General features: G+C 40.5%; 1 protein-coding gene across 3 annotated transcripts; it reads left to right on the plus strand.

The window, feature by feature from the left end:
* Positions 1-527: 527 nt before the first annotated feature.
* Positions 528-14,726, plus strand: LRRC63 (leucine rich repeat containing 63). Of its 3 annotated transcripts, XM_031552029.1 has the most exons (7): positions 528-679; positions 1,322-1,482; positions 6,508-6,606; positions 8,396-8,532; positions 9,310-9,393; positions 10,068-10,307; positions 11,094-14,726. In XM_031552029.1, the coding sequence occupies exons 1-7, from the start codon at positions 547-549 to the stop codon at positions 11,251-11,253; spliced, it is 1,014 nt and encodes a 337-aa protein (XP_031407889.1). In that variant the 5' UTR covers positions 528-546; the 3' UTR covers positions 11,254-14,726. The 3 variants fall into 3 exon arrangements, with proteins under 3 accessions (XP_031407889.1, XP_031407890.1, XP_031407891.1); XM_031552030.1 differs by lacking the exon at positions 9,310-9,393; XM_031552031.1 differs by lacking the exon at positions 6,508-6,606.
* Positions 14,727-22,767: the final 8,041 nt, after the last annotated feature.

Consider the following 22,767-nt stretch of genomic DNA (forward strand, 5'->3'; position numbering starts at 1 on the left):
AGGAAGCTGAAGCAGTCGACATATGAGAGACTGAAAGTTGAGTTTGTACAGTCTGAAGAGAAGATGCTTAAAGGAAGATCCTACTTCTGTCTTCAGCTAGTCAAACTCTTCTCAGAAGTTCACAGTGACAGCAGAAGAGGCAAGTGACACTAGCTGGGAAATGGAAAATTCTCATTAGATATAGGGAACCCTATGCTGTGTTGGTCAAACACTGGCACAGGTTGATGGGAGAAGTTGTGGATTTACATCCTTGGAGATAATCAGCAGGAAAAGGCCCTGAGCAAACTGATCTAGTCCTGCTTTGAACAGGGAGCTGGATCTGATGATCTTGGAGATCCTTTCCAATAAGAATTATTTTATGATTCTGTGTGTTTCTTGTACCAACTGAAGCTTTAAAATTTATCTCTTATGTATCTAAGGTCTTTCTTACTGCATTTAAATAATATATAGGGCTTTTGTGCAATCAGATTCTGAGCCATATGTATTAAAGAATCTATTTCTTGTGTATGTAATGTGTCTGCTATTACTTTGCACTTCTCTTTAGAAATGGCCTCGCAAGAAAAAACAAGAAAATCTGATATACCAGAAGAAGTTTTGCAAGAAGAAAAGAAAGAAAAAGAATATATTATACATTATGTAAAGTCAACTGAACCTGATAGAAAAGAAGGACCCTTTTCAGGTACAAACTAGGTTTTTGTGCAGTAGTCATAAAATGGCACTGTGATAGATCATTCTCAGAAATATGTCATGACAACATCAGCCTATGGGGGCTACAGCCACTACATATTGTTGAAGTAGCAAAATAGTGGAATTATAGCGTAAAAAAATAATCTACAATATTGACTTGGCTTTGAAGTGACAGTGAGGTTGAAGGCACAAGACCTAAAGCACTCTGGAGAAAGGTGCTACTTCTGAAACCTTTGGGGTTCAAAAACAATCCAACACATGACAACCCTGTAGTCTCTATCTCAGCAAATAGTAACTATGTTGGAAGGCAAAATTACTGCAGGCCATAATCCAATTCTACTTTTTGTTTGTTTGTTTGTTTGTTTGTTTTTTGTACATGAAGACCTATTCTCCTCCTATCAAAGGAAAAAGAAAGGAAGAGATTGTAAATGAACTGCAATCTTTATATTTCTTTGCAGACGTTCGTGAGTCAAATTTATTACTATGTGAGAGTCTTGTCTGTGTTTGGCAACAGAGGATATAAATTATTAGATTCAGGAAGTCTGCAGAACACCTTTCATTCAGTCTTCATTATCTAGTGTTTACATTCCCCTAAGAAATTCTGTAGTGCTTGACACACTTTTTCATATCATAGATGCTAATAATGCCCCTGACAGCGGTAGTGTGGAGGGTGACTGGGAAACCAGACTCCATTTTATGGCAAGCAAGAAAGATGAAGAGGAAAAACTGATGTTCAGATCCCAAGTAAAAGTGTGGCATTGCTTCTTGAACAGGAAGACTGCTCTCAACCTTCAGGTATAGCCGTTAAAGATGCAGTACACATGTTGCTGTATTTAATCGTTAGTTTTCATTCCAAGCATCCAAGCATTGGAAGTTTTCATTCCAACGTCCAAGCACTTAATAGTCAGTTTTCATTCCAGGCTTTGCAACATCATCCACAGAAAAAACAATCTTAAAATTGGTCCTGGACAATAGCATGAAAAAAGAAGTGACTAGAATGATTAAAATGGTTTTGATAAAATTAGAACAGCTGTAGGCATAGCTCTTTTACATGCTTTTCTTCTATAGTAATGTTGCCTAAATTCTTCATTGTTTAATTGTTCTTTCTTGTACTTTCGCCCTGCACTTTTACTGTCTTATATTCTTTCTGATGCATTCCACATAATTTTCATGGCACTTGCTGTGCATTATACCTTCTGCCAAACCTTTCAACCCAAATTATGCCAGCACCACGAAAAGGAGCCATCAGATGTGGAAAATGAGAGAAAATTCCTCCTGCTTTTGGTAAGAAATCATCAGAGATTTCATATTTCAGGGTTTCTGTGAGAATGCCTGCTGGTATAAACATTGTCCATTAATGGATGTGAACCAGCTGTTCTGGTCAGATAAAGCTTCAACCAAATTCATACTTGGGATTCTCTGCCAGAATTCATGTATCTGACCATAAATTAGCACAATGAAATAATTTTCTAAGCCACTTTTATATAAATAGTTTGTAGGCTTCAACCCACTGTCTGCAGCAGGCATTCATTGGAGTAGGAGTTGGTATCTGGATAAACAGAATCCTTCTTGGAGGTAGATAGTGTTTCACGTATGGACTTTAATTCTCAGAATAAATACACGTAGTCAAAAGGTAGATGGGGAAAAACTGATCAGGGATTTGGGGAACAATTCTAACTTAATACTCCCTGCTTTTAATGCACACCAGTCTTAAGCAAATACTGTGGGTAAATTAACTGTAAGTATTTAATTCCTTTTACTGCGATCTTGAAAGAACTGGTACTATTGTTTCACATTCTATCATCTAGGAAACCTATTGAAATGCCAGTATTCCCAGTGAATTTGATCAGTATCCGAAACTGCTATGCTGTGATGAGGCTGTTTGGAAGAAATGATAACAAGTTCCCCATGTTGTTTGCCAGTAGCAATACGGTAAAAATGTTGTCTGATACCTATTCATTTTGAAGTTCTGCTGCCATACACATAAGAATTGTCATTATCATTATTATTGTGTTACTTTATTATCCATTTCTTCAAATTTCACCAAAATTTAAACTGGCAATAACAGAGATGGAAATACCAGAACTATCATCATGAGCTAACACTGCTGTGAGTTCTCTTTTTTTAGTACTATAAAAAGCAATTATTGATTTTTCACCTTCTTGCCAGCAATACCCGTAAGTGGTTATAGAAAAAGATATTTATAGAACTTTTTTCTCTTTGCTGAGAAGTGTACAATAATTTAACCCTTCCGATACATAAATAACCTCCGAAGCATCCAAATCAATGGAGCTACTCCACACTTTACCAGCTAAGAGCTGACATCTTTGAGTGATCCCTACTTTTTTTATTCAACTTATCCACGTTTTATCGAGTTACTAAGAGAATTATTTGCTGACATTGCTGTCATTTCGCAGATATTTTGAGGCGTCTCACTGGGCCTCACCACATATTAAAAAGATTCTTTGTACATGGTCATCACTGGTGAAATCTGCCTTGCTGTGCTGCATCTGTACTTTTTCAGTAGCTGCATGAATTATTCTACATTACTTAAGAGTGCCCCATATGCCACTGCAATGACCCTGCCTTAGAGAGGCCTATTCTCCTGATGCATGTTGCAGAGAAGTTCAGGCTTGCCTTGACTGAGCTGACATTTTCATACCAAAAGATGTGGCTACAAGCAGGGAGACAGGATGGATCTGCAGTAACACTGCATTGTTACGGCTGTGCTACTTCCTTTTCTGGAGCAAGCTGGTCGGTTATTCCTAGAATCTCCCCACTGCTACCTGAGAATGGACACTGTATAACTTCATGCAGCTTTGCTGAGTCCTCTAGTAATGGGAATGTGAAGATTTGTCACGCTGTTCTTTTTTATCTATGGGAGAGCACCGAGACGTGATGTTTTATTGAGGTTGGGGTTGTGTTTCTTAAAATTGTCACTGTGTCTAGAAATTCCAGAAGTCTGGGTGAAGTCAGTAAAGAAATCTGCATAAAGGAATTGCATGGTCAGTACCTTGAGTCATGCTAAACTCAGTTCAGGGTAAGCTTTCTTGGCTGCCATTGAAAATCAGTCCAAAATCCTCCATGCAATTAATGTATAAAAGTTGTCAACACTATCAGCTTTTTTTCAGATATCTTTGTTTTACAAAGCAGAATTTTATTTGTCTAAGGCACCTTTCCTTTGAAGTACTAAAACAGAAGTGTTGATTCATTAAAAAGATTAGGTAACAATTTTATTTTCCTGAGTCACCAAGAAGTTGCAATTTGCTGAATATAAAACAATCCTAAATGTTATCAATATTGCTTTCTTTTGTGAACAGGAAATATTTTTCAGTGTCTGAGAAAGGTATTAGATATGAAAGCATGTTTTCATGCAACTCTACAGTAAGTATTGGTTTTGTGATTGAAGATGTAATTAGAAGCTCCAGCAAAAGCAATCCTTTATCTAAGTGATATCTAACCACAGTTTTTTTGTTGTTAGAGAAATGTGCCTGCCTTTTAGGCTCTTATGATCCCATCAGCAGACAGGGACCAAAGCATCCAGCCCACTGTCTTGTCCTTGGAGAAGTTAAAGAAAGAGATCTGTCTGAATGCAGAATGGGATTAAGGAGCCAAACTCCCTTAGTGCACAGAGCCCAGTAGCTGACTCCAGGGCACTCTGTAAAAGACAGCTAAGTCCAGAGATATATCCCTTTTCCATTCTCACTGACTGCCAGCCTTCCTGCCTAGGTCCAGCTGGGAATCCCAATGCCATCATCTGCTTTAAGCTGAAACAGGACAAATTTCCGGGGTTTGCTGCTGTTTTAGAAACCACTCAAACGTTTAGAATTTAGCATTAATTAAAATGCTATGAACTGAAAAAGGGAAGGGCTTGCATGTGAAGTAGAACCACTTCAATTCACACAGCTTAGTAAATGTCAAGATTTTTCCTTCTTGGGCATGTTGCTAGAAGGCAAAGTGCCTGTTTTTCTTCTGCATGCTCGAAGATGGTTGTTTAAAATCAGAAAGAATTATTGCAGCTGTTTGTTGAAGAACTGAACTTTGTTTCATATGAAGAACTGATACTTGAGAACTCTTATCTGTTCATAAATAACCCAATTTGAAATAATTCATCAGCACATAACACATTTAAATCCATCAAAAATCCTTCAAAATCCTTCTAGTATTTAAGTCTATCTTGCTCATCCTACATCTCTTGAAGATTTCACGAAGAGTGGTGAGAACATTGCACTGCATGTTCATTTTCGCTGGAAATGTTTTTCCTCTTTAGAATGAAAATTTGCAGATATTTTTTTAGCATCTAGAAGAATTTCCAGAATTTGGATTTTAATTTTAAAGAAGTGTAAAGGATCTACCTGCAGTCCTACAGTATTACCACGGGAAATCCTCAAATGAGGTACAGTTTTTCTTGCAAAACAGGTTCAAAGAATCCAAGAAAATTCTGAACTCAAATGCAGTATGTAAACCTCATTTCATTATAGCATTATTTGTGATTTACATTCATATATCTATTTATTCTAACTCTTAGATTGTATTGTATTGTATTATAACCCTTAGATCCAGATTTGATATGACCACCAGCAATTTAGTAGGTAGTGTATGTTATGTACACTGTGTATCTATCTGCCACAAAAACGATAAGTAATTCTGGCCTACAAGGAACAAGAGGCTAGATTCATATATCTCTTAAGGTGTATTTGAAATTGTATGTGACATTAATTAAATATTATCTCAGCATTTTTGTAGTTGAGATTGGATATATAACAATAACCAGATACATTCCAGAGGGGTCATAATAATGCAGAAGCAGCACTCTCGCAGCAGAGCTTAGTATAAAACTTCCCATGTTAGAACTGAAAGTAAGAGTTCAATAAAGGAGCAATAAAATGAAAAAGTGCTTCATAGCCTGAATCTGAAGATGTTTGGATTGCATGCTTTGGGAGTTTTGGATCTACTTGAGAGGGTGAGTATATTCCAGAACTAGACTAGATGGGTTGAGCTGATAAATCAGGTATACTTTAGGAAGGTCACAAAGGGAAGTCTAACACAGTTTGAACAACATTAGAAAGTAGGTGAAAAAAGAAAAAGTAAGCCAAAAATCACAGAGCTTCAGGCAACTACAGAAGTGGGCCACTTATTTCATGGAACAATCAGGAAAGCAGCCAGAATGAGGGCACTAATAAGAGAGGACCTTGGTGCTCTTAGCGATCACAGGTGTAGATATTGTGTGTCAATATCACAGTACTCTCTCTGTGCTCTATTGTACACTGGTTCTCTGATCTAGCTACATTGCAAAAGCATTCATTGTACTGCAGTTTACCTTGCAGAATAATAATTATACACAAAAGCAGAAGGGAGTTCCATAGCCAAAAGCTATGCTGTGTAAGTGCAATCTGTTCTCAAGCAGGGCAGCCAGGCAGGGCATGTGCCACTCAGTACTACACGACCTGTGGCAAGGGATTGCTTTTGATATTTTGATAAATTGAATATAAAGTTGCATTCTGAACTGTGTCCACGCTTGAGAAAGGAGAACAGGTTATTTGGACATGATAGAAATGAGCAGGAATGACAGTGGAGGACTGTGTGGCAAGAGGCAAGGTGGGCTGGGCTTTGGATTTGCTGACATTGTCTTCAGGCATATCAGTGCTGCTGCTTAAGCTGACTCCATCCAAAGGAGAATCAAATTGTGGTATTTCTAACATTCATGAGACATCTGTGAGTCCTAGGGAACTGTTCTTAAGGATGTTACTTATTGCATTTAAGTGAAAATGCTGAGAGATTTCCTTACTCAGCTGTCCCATTTTTTTGTATTTCTTCTAGGCCTATTTTTTGTTTCACCTTCCAGACCTGACCCCATTGATGGATACTTTGGTCTGCCTTAACTTGTCATTCAATAATTTACTCTTCTTTCCTATGGAGGTATGCACTGCTTATTTTCCATGATTTCACTATAAGTGATCTAAATCTGAAATTCTATTTATTGGATATAAAAATTAACTTTCAACAAGCTGTGGTTTAAATGCAAGTGTCATAGCACAGCTGTTTAAAACAAATGAAAAAAATAATAGTTTACAGTGTTAAAATATGCTTTGGTTACTTAGGGTTCAGTAAGAATTAGGGAACAATCACAGAAGTCTTTGTAACTCTTCTCCCAGGCTTCTGTCTGCTCCCAAAGGTCCTTCTGTTCCTTTTATATTTTCTTGCTCCAGCAGCCTGCAGCAATAGTTCCAAATGTCTCCAGTTTTCCCAACACACTTAAGATATTCAGACAGGGTCTAAGGCATCTTAAAATCTGCATTTACTGTGAAAACCCAAATTAGAGCATGCTTGGTGTGGACCAAATCGCTAGGAGTAAATAGCTACTAAAGTTTAAAAAAGTGAACACATTCAGATTGTATTATTTTTCCAGGCACTTGCAATTTCATCCATTTCTGACCATGCAGTCAGATGTTTGCATGTTGGAAGACTGTGAACATTTCACAAAATCACAGAATTGTAGGGGTTGGAAGGGACCTCTGAAGATCATTAAGTCCAACTCCCAATTTCCCTGCTTCTTGTTTTTCCAAGCACTGCACAGGATAGCATGCACAAGGTTATTGTACCTGAGGCACTGGTAGCTACATAGTTACATGGTCTCCTCCATTCAAGCTGTGTTTGCCTTGACAAAGGCTGTGCTTAGCCAACTTAACGTTACAGATATAGACTAGGATGCTTCTGGAGGTTCTCCAGTCCAAACTCCCAGTCAGAGTGGTGCTAATTCAGACCTTCTCATGTCATCCTCAACAGCACAGGGCCTCTGAGCTATAGGAGGTAAAACAATATTTTTCAAACGTTTCCAAAATGTGATCCTCCCTGCCTTTCTGACTCACCAGCCAGGCATACAAGAGCTTAAGAAGCGAGATGAATAACTGAAATAATAATGATCCTAATAGTTAACAGTCTCTTTTGAAAACTTTCACAGCTCTTTTTTGTGATTTCGATCCATGACTTGAAAAACACTGCAGTAGCCCTTTCAGACTGGGAATCATAGAATCACAGAATCACCAAGGTTGGAAAAACCTCCAAGAACATCTAGTCCAACCTTCCCCCTACCACTACTATTGCCCATTTAACCATGTCTCTCAGCACAACATCTAGAAGTTTCTTGAACCCTTTCAGGGACAGTGACTGCGTCATCTGCCTGGGCAGCCCATTCCAGTGCCTGACCACTCTTTCAGAGAAAAAAATTCATCAAGTTGAAGAATATTCATCGGGTTGTTTCTTTCTAAATGCTGACCAAACAAAATAGATTTTTGCCCCATTTCCGCTCATACGTTTTTAGTGGAAGCATTTTTGAAGCAGACATAATAGAAATTGAAAATTTCATCTCAAAAAATGCAAGATCAGAAACAAAAACAAGGCATATCATCAGAAATGCTGAACAGTCTTAAAAACGAGCAGCGCTTGCGACTCTGCTTGCAATTCTCAATTACAGTCTTGTAATCAATACAGTAAGTGATTGGCAATTGTGTCTCATGTGGTATCTGCAGTAATACTATCTATCTATCTGTGTAGTAGTCGTACTAGCAAATCTTATTATATTCATTTCCCTGTTCTTCTAGCATAGTTTGCTGTTACTAGAAATGCAGAAAGCTTACAACAGAACAGTGACTTGCTGTATGACGAACAGATGTTGGTTTTATCATTCGCTGTCCTCTTCCCTTCTCAGGTGTTTAACATTAAATCCTTACAAGTCCTTGTGCTCCGGAGCAACCCCATCAGAAAAATTCCAAATGACATTCACAGATTGAAGTCACTGAAGAAATTTACAATTTCCTTTAATTTGCTAGCAGAACTTCCATCTGGGTAAGTTATTATTATTTTTTTTTTAGTTTTCATTGAGATGTTTGTGGCATTTGTAAGCACAAACAAGGATTTCTGTCTTGAACTACGTTATAATCTGTCACTAATTTTCATTTTAGTCATATCACTAAGCCAAACAGAAAGACTTTATCACGGTGACAGAAAATGAAAGTATTGGAATAGTTAATTGTAATTGCTTGCCTTATTGAATTTTCACTAAGAATATACAGGTACACTAGTTTGGTGCAGCTCATTTTCAGTAAACAGACACTTTAGCTGAAAATATTTTGGGGAAGAATGACCTTGTGGCTTCCATTCTTGGCTCTACTGTCTGCCTTTGTGTTGCAGTAAAAAGAGGTGAATTTTAAAACTTAGTCAGTACATTAAAATATGACTGTTCTGTTGAGATGCTGTGGTATGGAAGTAAAATTCCACTTCTAGAGTATTTTGGAATGCCAAGACCCGGCTTCAACCCCCTTGGTTTTAGGTATTTAATCAAGGCATCCATCTCAACATCCACAGTGAGTGGAGAGAATACCTCTAGAGGTCATTTCAGCTCATGTAAGAGCTGAACCATAGTTTTGGATACCCAAAAGAGACTAAAACATCATAGCAGATATGAAAAATAGAGGCCTACACAATGTGAAGCAGTAAGGAATGGTCTGAGCTTCAGGTCAAGACTGGATGAACTCCGAAGGTCCCATTCAGCATTTATTATTCTGATTTTTGTGTTTCTCTGTTTAGGTTTCTAATTTTTAGTTCTGTTTCCTTTCTTTATAGCTTGTTTTTATTAGACGATCTCTGGTACCTGGACATTGCCTATAATTATATTAGCTATATTCCTAATGACATCAAGAACCTCAGGTATATAAGCAACGTAAACTGAAATTAGATTTCTACAGCATATTATATGGACTATACTTGGATGTTAATTGTACAAGTGAACACGTGAGGAAGATTCAGTACCCTCTTTCTGCCTTCTCCTATCCTCTGTGAAAAGCTCATTTAAACTGAATCAGTAAATGACAATTGTATAACTGTGTCACTTGATGGTAGCTGTAAGTCAAATATTCACATGCAAAACATGCTTGTTCTCTCATTTGGACTACATACATGCACATACACCTGATTTTTACGATAAGGAAAGAGAAGGTACACTTCCAGCCCAGGTGTGGTTGCTTTCAAGCAGTGCTGTTTCAAGTGTTGATTAAACAAGAATTAAAACCAAGCTCACCCACCCAGTAGAAACTGTAGAAAAGCAAATTATTCATGCATGTCCTTAATGTTGATGATATCTGTGCATGTCTAATGCATTCAGATGCATTGTCTTTCAAGATAACTGAGATATTTAAATTATATTTAGAAAAATATTGTATGTACGATTCTATCCAGTACATAAAGCATGCTGTAAAAAACATGTAGCATTTTTTCATAAGTGGCTTAGTAGTTAATGAGAGTTAGGCAATTATATAAACCACTGTCATGTTAGAATATATTGTGAACAATCTGTAAATTCCTGGTGGTCCTTAAAATTACAGAAAGCTCGAGTATCTGAACACTGAAGGGAACCAGCTCTCTGCTTTGCCATGTGGGGTTTTGAATCTTCCACTAAAATCCCTCAGAATAGAAAATAATTTCATACACCCTTTGTTATGGAATGAAAAGATTCAGAGCCAACCTCAGAAGTTGATTCATCTGGCTGCCCTCTGCTTCTCCACAAATAATCTAAAGGAAAGATACAACAACATCACAGAAGATATTAAAAAGATTTTGGATGAGTAAGTAATACAGAATTACATCTTGTTCCCTTGCTCAACATAGGAGTACTGTGTGCAAAAAATAGTTAGTTTGCCTCAATCAGAATGCATGTGTTAGTAGTGTGGAAGTCCATATTTTGTCCATTCCTTCACATGAAATTAGTGTTGATCAGTGATATGCTACTACATACTGCAGTAGTAGCAATACCTATAGTTCCATGTAGGTATACTCAGTTCACATTTTGAGTATATCTGAGTGAATGTAAAAATACAATTAAGATTTGTTGGATGCTGCATGCAAATACATTGTTCTGTTTAATGTTCCTAGGGTTTTACACAGACACCTGTCTTCCAGACAAAACTTGTGTTGCAGCTTCATGTCTGGCTCTACATCGAGCCAGTCTGTTGGGAAGGGAGATTGACCTGAAGCTTACAGCTGAGATGAAAATGATGTCAGCTCCATTTCTGGGAATTTCAGAATTATTTTCTTCCCTGTCTCTCCACTCCACCTCAACTGCACAGCACATCCTTCTATTTTTGATGTGTCTGTCTCCTCCTTCCCCATGGGAGCCATGCAGACTGTGCATTAAGGCTAGAGTAATTACTTTTTTGGAATTGAGCAGGCCTCTACTAAACTGGAACTGAGGAAGTTTAAGCATCTTCTTCAGTGATGAACCACAGTCATTCTGAGGCCAGATAATTTCTTTAATTTGTGCTTTTGAGTGAGGAAGTTGAACAGCTGGGGGGGGTATATATAAACTTAGGAGGATGATGCAAAGTTTTTGAGCCAATTTCTTACCATTTTAGTTTTAGTGTCTGTGACTGCTGCAGTGGACCTCGATATGGCAAAGGACTTCAGCTCATCCAAATGTACAGAAATGTATTTAAATTTGGAAGGCTTCCTTTTTACTTCTATGCCTGCTCACCATCGTGCCATAGAAACTTTGTGTCTCAGCCTGAAGCTTGACTCCAGTACTTTGTGAAAAGGTATCTGGATTGCAGAGAAACTGTGAATGGGATAAAATAATTCAGAAATATGAGATCTTGCGTTGTGTCATTCAGGTGGACAGCCTGGGACTCTGCTGGTGTTATGGGATCACTTGCTGTGACTCCATCTTTCTTAAAGTGCTTTCAGCTCTGAATGGTTTGCTTCATATCACTGAATATGTAGCTGTATTGAAATGAAATGTAGACTCAGTTCTATGTAAAGTCAATGAAGTTAGATGCTGACCCTGTGTTTCCTCCAGTGACACCTGACAAGGTGTCAGATTCTTCCCCACAACTAGCAGTAAGCCATTTTACATCACTGTTCTTGTCAGTGCTCTAAGAATGGATAACTTTATTTCTGACCTAGATATTACATCCTTCAGTTATTTGTCAAATCTGCAATATTTTTGCAAGTCATGGAAGGTCTTTTTTTGCTATACCAAAAACTCTTCATTTTTTTTTAATGAATTTCAGTCCCCAAAGCTGAGATGTCTGATGCTTTTCTAAACATAATGATACTACTAATAAAAATAAACAAAATCCTCATCAGAATGAGTTAATGAGGAAGACAGCCTACAACAGATCTGGGATCAGAGCTCCTTCTTCAGATTTGGTGCTTGTAGTACAGCATAGTCAATGCTTTGTGTTGTTTCCCACCTTGTATCAGTGAAAGTGTTAAAATATAAATAAAAAGCATTGAAACTCATTTGCCATTTTAGGAAAGAAAAAAACCTAATCATCTGATTTTATTATCAATCAGTACAGCTACTGAACTATTATATGTAACGGATTTTTTGCATCTTTAATTAAATGATCAAAATCCATTATAAAGGCAGCTATGACCCAGAGACAGTCCAAAGGGAAGAAGAGGGAAAAGCTAAGGGAGAGATGAAAAACTGATGACATTCTTTGTACGCATGCAGTCCCATGGATGGACTACCATCTCTGCTCCAGTGATTAGATGACAGAACTTGTCTCAGAATAATTGTTGTATAAAATGTATCAGCAGCATCAAGGGCAGGGCCCATTCTCCTCTGACAATGTCATCAGCACTGGGCCACAAAGGCAACTTCTGCAGACTTCTCTGGTCCCATCAGTCCTGGATGTCCGATGACAGGTAGGTAGCATCAGTACACTGGAAGAAAAATAGCCTCCTATCCTTCCCCATCACTTCCTCTGCTTTCCACCCCTCATCACATTACTCCTGCTGACTGACCAGTGCACTCTGCTGGGATATGATCACAGGGCGTCGAAACTACCTCAGCATAAGGAGCACTTTTCACCTCCTGGTAGGTGCTCAGGCCTCTGTATATCTGTGCACGAAAGTAACTTTGCAACGTTTTCCTTACTTACTGTACTAATTATAGTAAAAAACTCAAACTGCTTTATCTGTGCTGAGATGGAGGCAGTGTGTTTAGTTGGATGTGCGTTCAGTGCGACTACCTGGCTATGAGCTGCCAAGAATGGGGCTGGTGACAGGAAAGAAGTTAGATTGACATAAATGCAAAAGCAGAAATGGATGGTCCAGAAAGAGAACTGAAAGGGGGAATTCAGAGGTTTAACAGAACTCGTGGACATTACAGTGAAGAGATCTGAAGGCTGTTATGTAAAAGACAACAACCATTATTCAAAGACAAAAACCAGGAAAATGTCACTTACCTGAAGACTGCCTTTTGCTAAATTCTAAGCCTTCATATGCAGAGTAGGAAATGATTTAGCATCTGCAATGCCTATCACCGAGCAGGTGAGCTGAGTTACCAGCTCATAACATTGAGAGGAACTGAAAGAAACCAGCTTCTTCGCAGTGGAGGAAGAAAGAATTTTATCTTCATATAAAGTTGTCTGGAACTGACGTAACCTGGAGAATTTATGCATGCTGACGAATGGCTGAAATTCAAAATAATATCAAAATGTCACCAAAACCAGGAATTAGCAAGATCCCCAGTAAACTTCCCATCAGCCTTTGGCTTTGTCTCACATGTTCCTGGCTGCTCCTGGTGAGGAAGGTGAGCTGTAACAATGAAGAGTACCAAGGTCCTTCTGCAGCATTGGTTGTAGATAAAAACAGACACACGTAGCTTCCTGTGCTCTGGGCTTGGAGCTGGCTGGCTGAGAACAGATAGAGCTGGGCTGTGCCAAGCTGGCTTGAGGAGATGGTTTGTGTCAGCCCCCATCCCAGTTTTTATGCTTTTAGGGAACGGTAGTCCTACTCCTTCCAAAAGCATTTGCTAATGTTGAAATGTTCTGGGGATGTCTTCAATAGTTTCTTGAATTATTTTAGGAATGGCTGTAAAGCTTCCCAGGACTAATTAATAGAAGATATCTGGACTGAAAGAGTTTCGAATGCAGTCAGGTTTTCTGGACTAGATTCACAGCCTCTCTGCCAGGCTCCAGGGTAGATGACCATACTTTCTCTGCATTTCTAGCTTGGCAGCAGTGGAGTTGGCGCTTGGTGTGTCCTTCACAGAGAATTACTTGTAAAGGGAGTTACGGCAATGTAGGAAGAGAGGTGGGCATTTGGTGGTGTGAGAGTAGCATGAAGAAAATGATGGGTGCTGTTGTGTTCTGCAGAAAAAAACAAAAACACTGTTGCATGTGGACAGTGCTTCCCCAGGATGAACACATGATCACCTCCAGCTTGGGGTGGCTCTGCGAACACACCTTTGGACTGGAGAGCAGCACAAGCACGTCAATGTGACATCTGTGAGATTAGCACTCAGTGCTTTCCTCTGGTTCTGGGCAGATATGGCAGTTTGCATGGATACATCCGAAGTATATCTGCATAGGCTGAGGCTGTCCATTAGGACTGCATTGGCCAAAGAAATACCTGCAGTGGAACCGAAGTACTAAGACAGTTATCGCCCTGCTTAATCCTGCAGTTCATAAGCCTGAATTAAGTTACGTACAGCCAGCTCCCTCCAGTGGTATTTCTCTCTAAGTTCTAATGCATTATGAAATTGGGTTTTGCTTTGGGATTTTGTTTGTTTGGTTTTGCTTTGCTTTTCATACATGCACCCTAATGTGAAGAGGTTATGACATGACCAAGGTTTAAGCTCTCTGAATCACTTCCAGGCTCTTCTGCCCTTAAGGACAAGGCACAGGGAGCCAATTGCCTCCTGAAATTCCTATCACAGTGTGAAATGAAAATGAAAACCAGGCAAACCTGAGCAAAATTACTACTTGGCAGGTGAATACATGGCTTTCCAATTCAACTCAGCCTCTCTTTTCTCCTATGCAAAGGCCTTCAAGCTTTCTTTTTGTTTGCCTTGGGTACACCAAACAAACTTCCTAAACTCCACATGAGCATTTTACTATTAGTACTTTCTGCAGTAAGTAACTTAAAGTAACTGTACCACATCCTGGAGCGTAGGCATCATATTTGATATATGAAGTCACGAAGTATGAAGCAGGACAAGGGGAAATGGTTTTAAGTTGAGGGAGGAAAGACTTAGGTTGGATGTCAAGAGGAAGTTCTTTCCTATGAGAGTGGTGAGGTGCTGGAACAGGCTGCCCAGAGAGGTTGTGGATGCCTCGTCCCTGGAGGTGTTCAAGGCCAGGTTGGATGGGGCCTTGGGCAGCCTGGTCTAGTGTTAAATGGGGAGGTTGGTGGCCCTGCATGTGGCAGGGGGGTTAGAGATTCATGATCCTTGGGGTCCCTTCCAACCCTGGCCATTCTGTGATTCTGTGATTCTGTAATGACCAACAGGCGCGTCCTCTGCCGTTGCGATGGAAGAAAAACCAAAGGTTGAGGGCTGCGGGGGTCTACACCCATTCTGTAACTGCAAAATACAGGCTTCTAGGCCACAGCACTTGCAGGTTGACGAGTGGAGCACACGCTGAGGTCCCTTCTGGAACTCCTGCCATGAAGCAACTGCCCACCACAGCATAGTTGTGTGTTAGGCAAGCACAGGAAAGGTGTGTGTATGCCATGGAGTGAAGTGTACGACAGTAAAAACTGCCCCTCCCCTGACTCAGCTCCATGCCGTTCTTCCCTCGGGCCCTGTCGCTGTCACAGGGCTCCCTGTGAGGAGCTGCAGCCGCCATCAGGCCTCCCCTCAGCTTCTCTGCTCTGGGCTGAGCAAAGCAGAGGCCTCACCGCTCCTTGTACATCTTGCCCTCTAGTCCCTTCACCATCTTTGTAGCTCCCCTTTGGACACTCTCTAATATCTTTATGTTTTCCTTTTGTTGTGGTACCCAAACCTGCACACACCACACAAGGTTAGGCCACGCCATCTGTATCAAACACAGTAGTGCTGCAGTGTGACAGTGAAAATGCAAGGATTAACCCCATATTTTGAGATCTGTTTAACAGGAAGGAAGGGTCTAAACACCCAACCTTTTCCAGAAATCAGGAAATACCTGAATCAGTTTTTATTTCACCAGGATACAAAAATAAGTAATTCCATGCCCTCAACTTTTCTCTTGCTCCCCCTTTCCCCTGGCCACCCCAGTGGAACTCATGAGTGAAGTCCTGGCTACATACAAGTTGTGTGTTCGATAGTGTTTTGTACAATATCTGTGGTCAGGCAGAAGTTAGTGGCAAACCGTGAGCATTCAGGTTGTATATCAGTAAAGGGCTCTTCACCAGAAGGTGGTGGGCATGGAACAGTCTCTTCCATGGCAGTGGGCACAGCCCCGAGCTGCTGGAGTTCAAGGAGTGTTTGGATAATGCTATCAGACATAGGGTATGATTTTTGGATGGTGCTGTGTGGGCCAGGCATTGGACTCAATGATTCTTGTGGGTCTCTTCCAGCTATGATTCTATAAACACCAGGTACCTCCCTGGTCCTGCTTGAGCAGAGCTGGAAATGGTCTATGACACAGCAGAGTGGTAGGACCAGGAGGATAGTTTGATGCCATCTATTGTCAGATTTGGACAATTGGTTTTGTTTGAGAAACCCGTCCTTACGTACTAGCATGACTTCAGCATTTGTTTTCCTGGTAAGTCCTAGTACTTAAAAGACTGGAAGCGTCCTTGTGCTGGCTTGTCAAAATGCCTCCAAATGACAGGCAGACACTGCAGCATATAGAGTTGTAGCCCAGCTTTGGAGACAAAGAAATGACATTTTTTCATGATGCATGGTATGCATCTGGCATTTCCAGATCTAGAGCAAGTGCAGCTCCCTGGGTGATGGGAAGTGGGGATTTACAATTTTTTTTTTTCTTCTTCTTTTAAGAAGATGTGGCTTTGCATTCTGTCTTCAACTGGACTTGGAAAGTAGAAGTGTGAGATATCTCAGTCTTACATGTTCAGAAGGTGTTTTTTCCTGTAAGCTTGACTGGAATTTCTGAAATCACTGGGCTGGGGAAAGTTTTGTAGGTGAATGAAAGTTGATGGGAAACAGAGCCATGGTAAGCTTTTGAAGGTGTTTCATGTTTCACTGGCAGTCAGGTCAAGACTGCAGAAAGGATGAGTGGTAAAAATGCAACTGGCAGAAAGCAGTGGGAATTTCAGTCAAAGAGAAGGAGAGGTTTGTTAGTGGTAGTCAGAGACTAATTCTTGTGATATGCTCTGGAAAAAGAGAGTCCCTTGGGCCACTGTTCTGGAGGAGGGGCAGTAATAGAGATCAGGAGTGCACATAGGCCTGGGGTAATTTCCCAAGGAGATACAATGGCTGGGGGCAATGAGCTGCAGGCATATTTGTATTGGTGGCAGGTGAGGTGGAAAGAAGGAAGGCTGAAGGTTTTGGAAAACCACTGTTGGCAAATGCTAGAGGAAGAGGAAAGGAAATGGTAGAGGGAGAAAGAGTGGCTGTAGGAAACCAGAAACCCCTCATAGAATCGTAGTGAACAATGTGTCCGTAGGAACTCATAAAAAAGAGGATGGAGTAGGATGGCCTGAGGAGTCTTCTCATGGAAAGGAGACCTGAGAAGACAAAAATGTGTTGGGAAAATGGAAGGTTAAGGTAATCATACTTCTTTGGTGAGCATGAAAGACAGTGCTGGGAAGAGACATTTACGGAAATGGGCCCTAGGTCCAGCAACAGAAGCCTAGAGGCTGGATCGAGGGCCAGCAGATGGGCTGCCTGTGGACTTTCCCATCTCCTGGAAAGGAACATGGAGCTGCAGGAGGCATGGGAAGGGTCTCAGCCATCACCAGCCAGCACCTGCTGAAGCAGCAGTTGCATGCATTTGCTTTGTAAAAGGGGAAGTGCATTTGTTAACTGGACAGAAAAGGGTTTTGAAATAGGAAGTATGTAGGATACACTAGTAGTTATTTCTGCTTTCCCATCAATCTGGCAAGGGCTCTGGCCTCTCCAGCTCAGGAACAAAACCAGTCTGACTAATGGAACTGACTAAAAGAGCTCTGCAGCAATAAACACAGTGCTACATAACATGGGGAGTGCTAGGCATCTTTAAAGGCATTATAGTGTGGCCCTGGACATGCAGATCACTCATTCTAAGCGTACTCTGTGAGAGGTGGTTGATGAGTGAAGCTGCTAACATCTTGGCTAAAACTGATGAAACACAGCAGAACCAAATTTCTCTTTACTAAAGGGAATAGACAGGGCCTCTTCACCCTTCTTCATCCTTCTTGAGAAAATCTGCCTCCATCCCTCTTGTGACTCCAAAAGTCAGAGAGAATGATGTGCCTCAGCTCAGGATGCTGGCCTACATATTGGATGTGCTTCCAGCTGAACCAGCATTTGCTGGGGCTGCTTTAGACTCAGCTCCACTTTGCTTCCATTCTGCTCTGCAAAAGAATGCTAACACTTTTCTCAAGCTACTCATCTCTTCAGATTTTCTTACTTCAGACACTGCTCAATCTTTTGTGTGCTTCTAAGCAGCCATTGGGCTCTGCTTCAGTCGTACACCCCCACACTTTTGTCTAGGCTGATGCAGACGCATGTGGATTGCATTCCCAGTTCGGAAACAGTCTGGCTCTGTCAGCACTGTGCTGAGCAGCTTATCCTGTCATTGCTATTACAACCAGATGTTACTTGGGTCTGAGTTAGATTAGGAAATTCTCTGCTACACAAGAAGCATAAACATATCCTCTGCTGACTTAGCACAAAAATACTGCTTGTACTCTTTTGTCTCATCCATGAAACGTGTAGGAAGCCTGGAAACGTACTCTGTGCCAATGAAACCATTCCAGCTTTGATCTAGTTTCACCTTCTGAGAAAATGGAAAGAGGGAACTTGATTTACAGAAACCATTGGACTGAGATGAGAGCACAGGAAAACATCTTCCAGTTACCGGTGAGGCAAATAAATTCTCCTTTCCCACACCATGTTCCTTAACACACAAGAGCAGCATTTCTCAGCTGCTTCATAGTTACTGGCTTGCTTTGAACTGACCACACCATCACCTTCTTTCTGCTTTATGTCTTTTTTTTCTTCTCCTTCTCCTTCTCCTTACTTCTTACTTTTTTGTTTTTCTTTCTCCTATCTTCCACTTCCTTCTTCTTTCTTCCTTTTTCTTCTTCTGACTGACACCAATGCAATGAATTTGCCTCCTTTTTCTTAGGTTGTGGAATAGCATTCTCACATATAGAAACCAGTCCCTCCACAAAGTACATTCATATTATATTATATTATCCTAATTAATGACCAAACCTCAAGGAAATTCTTCTGGGCTGTAATGAGGTAGAAAATGGTTTAGTAAATGAATAAAAGAGATCTAGGCAGGAAACTAGTGCTGAGCTGCTCAGATGAGGACAGCTCTGGATCTGAGAAGATCTCTAGGCAATGGAAAGCACCTTACTGTAAAGAACCATGGGAATTTAGGCCTCTGTAAATTGCCATTTTTGACTCAGTTCCATCTTAAACCTGATTTCATCACCTGTTTTTTTACTGGATCCAGGCTGTTGATGTCTGACTCCTTGTGCATTTGCACGGGGAAGTGGATGCCCACTCCAGGTCCACAGAGTGAGCAGCACCATCACACAAATCCCTGCCATGGACACTCAGGTTGCTTTGGTGTCCAACTGTTGCTGCTTCCTTGTGTCAGATTTCCCTATATGGTGTTCCGCTCATACCATCAGAGCATCTCTGCCCACACCTACATAGGTACCCCATGGTATTTTCATAGATATATTCACCTTAAGATCCACAAACACTACTGTAGAGAAGCTGGCTCTTGATTACCAGAAATAGCTGGATTATTTCTTCAACTTCTTTCTGATTCTTCTGTATAAATGAGCTGGCTTTTCAGGTAGCTGGTGCTTTGCTGTTTCTTCCCATGTCTTCAGCATGCTCAGGGAATATATTTAGCCCTGCATTCCCCCAGCTGGTCAGTCCCAGTTGTTACTAGGCCAGCACTGGGTTTGGTTTGATTGCAAATAATAATAAAAGTGATACGTTGAGGGGAAATCTGCACTGTGGGAGGAAGAAAAAATGCTGAGATGCCAGTGCTTGTTGGATTCTGGCAGTCCTCATCCATGGAGGTGTTCAAGGCCAGGTAGGATGGAGCCCTGGGCAACCTGATCTAACGCTGAGTTTAGTGGTTGGCAACCCTGCCCATGGCAGGAGGTTGGAAATAGATGATCTTTGAGGCCCCTTCCAACCCAGGCCATTCTATGATTCTATGATTCTAGTAAGTTTGTAACACGCAAATTAAGCAGTGGTTCTGGGCACTGCAACATGGATATCTGCACTGGCCAATGTGGCATAATTATGGCCAAGCCAACAAATGTAGATTTTATCTCTAATAAAACACATAGATATTTTCTTCTCTTAAAGTGAATGGGTGTGACAAGCATCCTTGGAATTATATTATACAGCTCTATAAAGCCCCTTAATTAGTCAACGTATTTGCTTACAGCAAGACCTACATATGAGAGTCCATACCACACTAAGCAATTAATATTATTCTATTATTGACAGTAACAGATATATGATGTATCATGAAAGATCCTGGCTGCAAAGCATTGTACAAAGTCTTAGCAAAGCACTTTGACCTCTGGACCACTTAGAACTGAAACTAAATAAAATCATGTAACAGCATAAACAAAATTGCTACAAAATCAGGTAAAAACTGTTAGCAGCAAGAGTGAGTTGTTTGTACCCTTTGAAAACCTGTTCCTATGGAAATTAGTAATTAAACTGTCTTGTCTTGAATTCTGTTAGCAGAGTGAGACAGGCAGCTACTAGGAAAAGGTTTGTCTGTCTCGTGTCTCCAAGAGCATATAGCCAGTAGAATCCTCAGCAGTGCTCCTGTTGTGTGAAAGTTTTGATTTCATTGTTTTGTGCTATCCCAGGGTGGTGGCTGACAAGAAGCAACTCACCTCAGTGGCGCTAAGAACACATCATTGGTACAGGCTTTGGTCACCCATGCTTTTCTTCGCACTACAGAAACAAAACTATGGTCTCAGCATATTCCTGTCTTGACCCTCCTCAGTCCACTCCCCCAAAATAGCAAATAGCCTGTTATTGCTTCCACCGTGCGACCAGCAGTCCTTCATGCTTTATTGTCACCAGTTGAATGTTTTTACTAGTTTTACTTGACCTACAGCAGTAATGATTCTTTTTGGTCTTTCCTCTAACTACTCAAATTCATCAAGGATACTCTCTTGTAATTAACTATATTCAACTGACGAGGAAATGCTGAGTTCACATTGTGATACTTAGCTATGATTAGTCAGGATAAGCTGCACATGCTCTATGGAGACCTGGACTTAACTTGGACTCAACTGAGTCGATGTAAAATGTGAAACTCACCCTCTGGCACCTCTCCCACTGTGTACATCTGTGTATCTCAAGCATTTGTGAAAAGCACAGCCAGAAACCAGATTAGCTCTTCAAAATATGTGAATAATGAAAAAGATGTATTAAGTTACCCCACAGGTTAACCCACGGAAGGATTATTCAAGTGAGCTCCTTTGTAAGAAAATCCCTACAGCGAGGCCTTTCATGTGATTCAGTTAGTTGTGCACCCAACTTTAATGTTATGCAAGAGTAAAATCTCATTTAATACAGTCAGCTATATAAGCAGGCTTCTTCTCATCACATTTTACTCTACGTCAATATCCCTTTAGTGATCTTGAGTAAGAGATGATAATCTTGCTTGAGCAGTAAGTAGTTAATCTGTTTTTGGCCACAGAAAAAAATAGCTCAGTGAAAGAGTTGGCAAGATCACTACTTCTGCATACTTTGAGTTTTAGCATGGAGGTGGACTTAAAAAGAGCCTGGTTACAGACAGCTGTCCTTTTCCTTACAAAATACTGGAGCCAGAAGGCAGGGAGAAATGAAAATGACAAATTCAAAATATTAAGAGCATCCTGGTGGAGAGAGCACAGCTTTAAGTATATGCTTGCTTATGGATCTGAGGCTTCTCTGGGCAGGACTGTGGTGGAGACAGTGGGTATGGCCTTTGGCGAGGCAGGCAGACACAGGCTTATCCCGAAAAACTGCAGTCTATGAGAAAGCCCCACTGTTGCAGCAGTTTGTGAAAAAACGTATCCCATGGAAGGAGAAAGTGTGAGAAGGAGCAGTGGTTTTCTGCTGTTAGGGCATGACCAGCACCCCTATTTCCCTGCACTACTTAGGATGAGAGGAAAAGTGAGAAGAATTTGGAATGAAGAGTAATGTTAAGCCTGGGAAAAATGAGGGTAAGGGGAGACGTTGGTATTGCCATCTTTGTCTCTCATCCTCCTACTCAATTTTTAATTGGCAATAAATAAAATTGATTTTATCCAAGCTCAGTCTGTTTTGACCATGACATTGTTAAAGGATCTGTGTGTCTTTAACTTGGCCCACGAGCTTTTCCATCCTACTTCCTCTTTCTGTTTTGTTGAGAAGAGGGAGTGACAGAGCAGTTGGGTGGGTGCTGGCAGCCAGCAGATGTAAACCCACCATAAGCTGCTGTAAGTCGGTTTAAAAGACAAACTTACAATCCACAGTTCACATCAAGTGTTTGCCAGAAGAGAACTTCAGATCAGCTTCTACATAAACCTTGCAGACAAGCTTTTTATATTGTAAAATCATACAAGCAAATGACTTCATATTTTACCACTTTTTCTATTTCCAAAATCTGACACAGGTAGGGATTTCCAAGACTTGTTTACTATCTATACATTATTTGCATAATTACAGAGAAGAATCATTTTTACATGGAAAAAATACAATATTAAAAATCTTACATATAAGAAAAAAACAGCAACAAAATGCTGCTCCCAGAATTAACATCCAGTCTTTCTGTCACCAGTAAAGATGAAACTCCTTTAGGGAGAGTTTTCAAGGATGATGATATTAAAGGCCTTTTTTTCTTTTTTTTTTTCCTTTCTTTTTTTCCCCTAAAGGAAACATGCATTAAAAATAGCAATGTCTAAAACAACATTATTCAATTCTTAGTCGTGCACCTGAAGACTTGGCTTTGAGCAATCATCAGAGGAATCCAGTTTCACAGAGGGACCTGTGATGGAGTTTCTGAAAGTGTCCTCCGAGCTGCGATCCGCAGACACTTGGGGCAGCCTCCAGCCTTGAAACAGGCCTTGTGAAAGCACGCTTTGCATTCTGTTTATAAACACAAACAGTTTAACATTCAGGAAATA

The sequence above is a fragment of the Meleagris gallopavo genome, chromosome 1 (genome assembly GCF_000146605.3).
Source record: "Meleagris gallopavo isolate NT-WF06-2002-E0010 breed Aviagen turkey brand Nicholas breeding stock chromosome 1, Turkey_5.1, whole genome shotgun sequence".
NCBI lineage: Eukaryota > Metazoa > Chordata > Aves > Galliformes > Phasianidae > Meleagris > Meleagris gallopavo.

Bases quoted from the DNA above. Each gene is read 5' to 3' on its own strand.
- LRRC63 (XM_031552029.1), top strand. From the start codon at position 547: ATGGCCTCGCAAGAAAAAACAAGAAAATCTGATATACCAGAAGAAGTT. The intron at 680-1,321 runs GTACAAACTAGG...TTCATATCATAG, and splicing joins AAAAGAAGGACCCTTTTCAG to ATGCTAATAATGCCCCTGAC. The intron at 6,607-8,395 runs GTATGCACTGCT...TTCCCTTCTCAG, and splicing joins TACTCTTCTTTCCTATGGAG to GTGTTTAACATTAAATCCTT.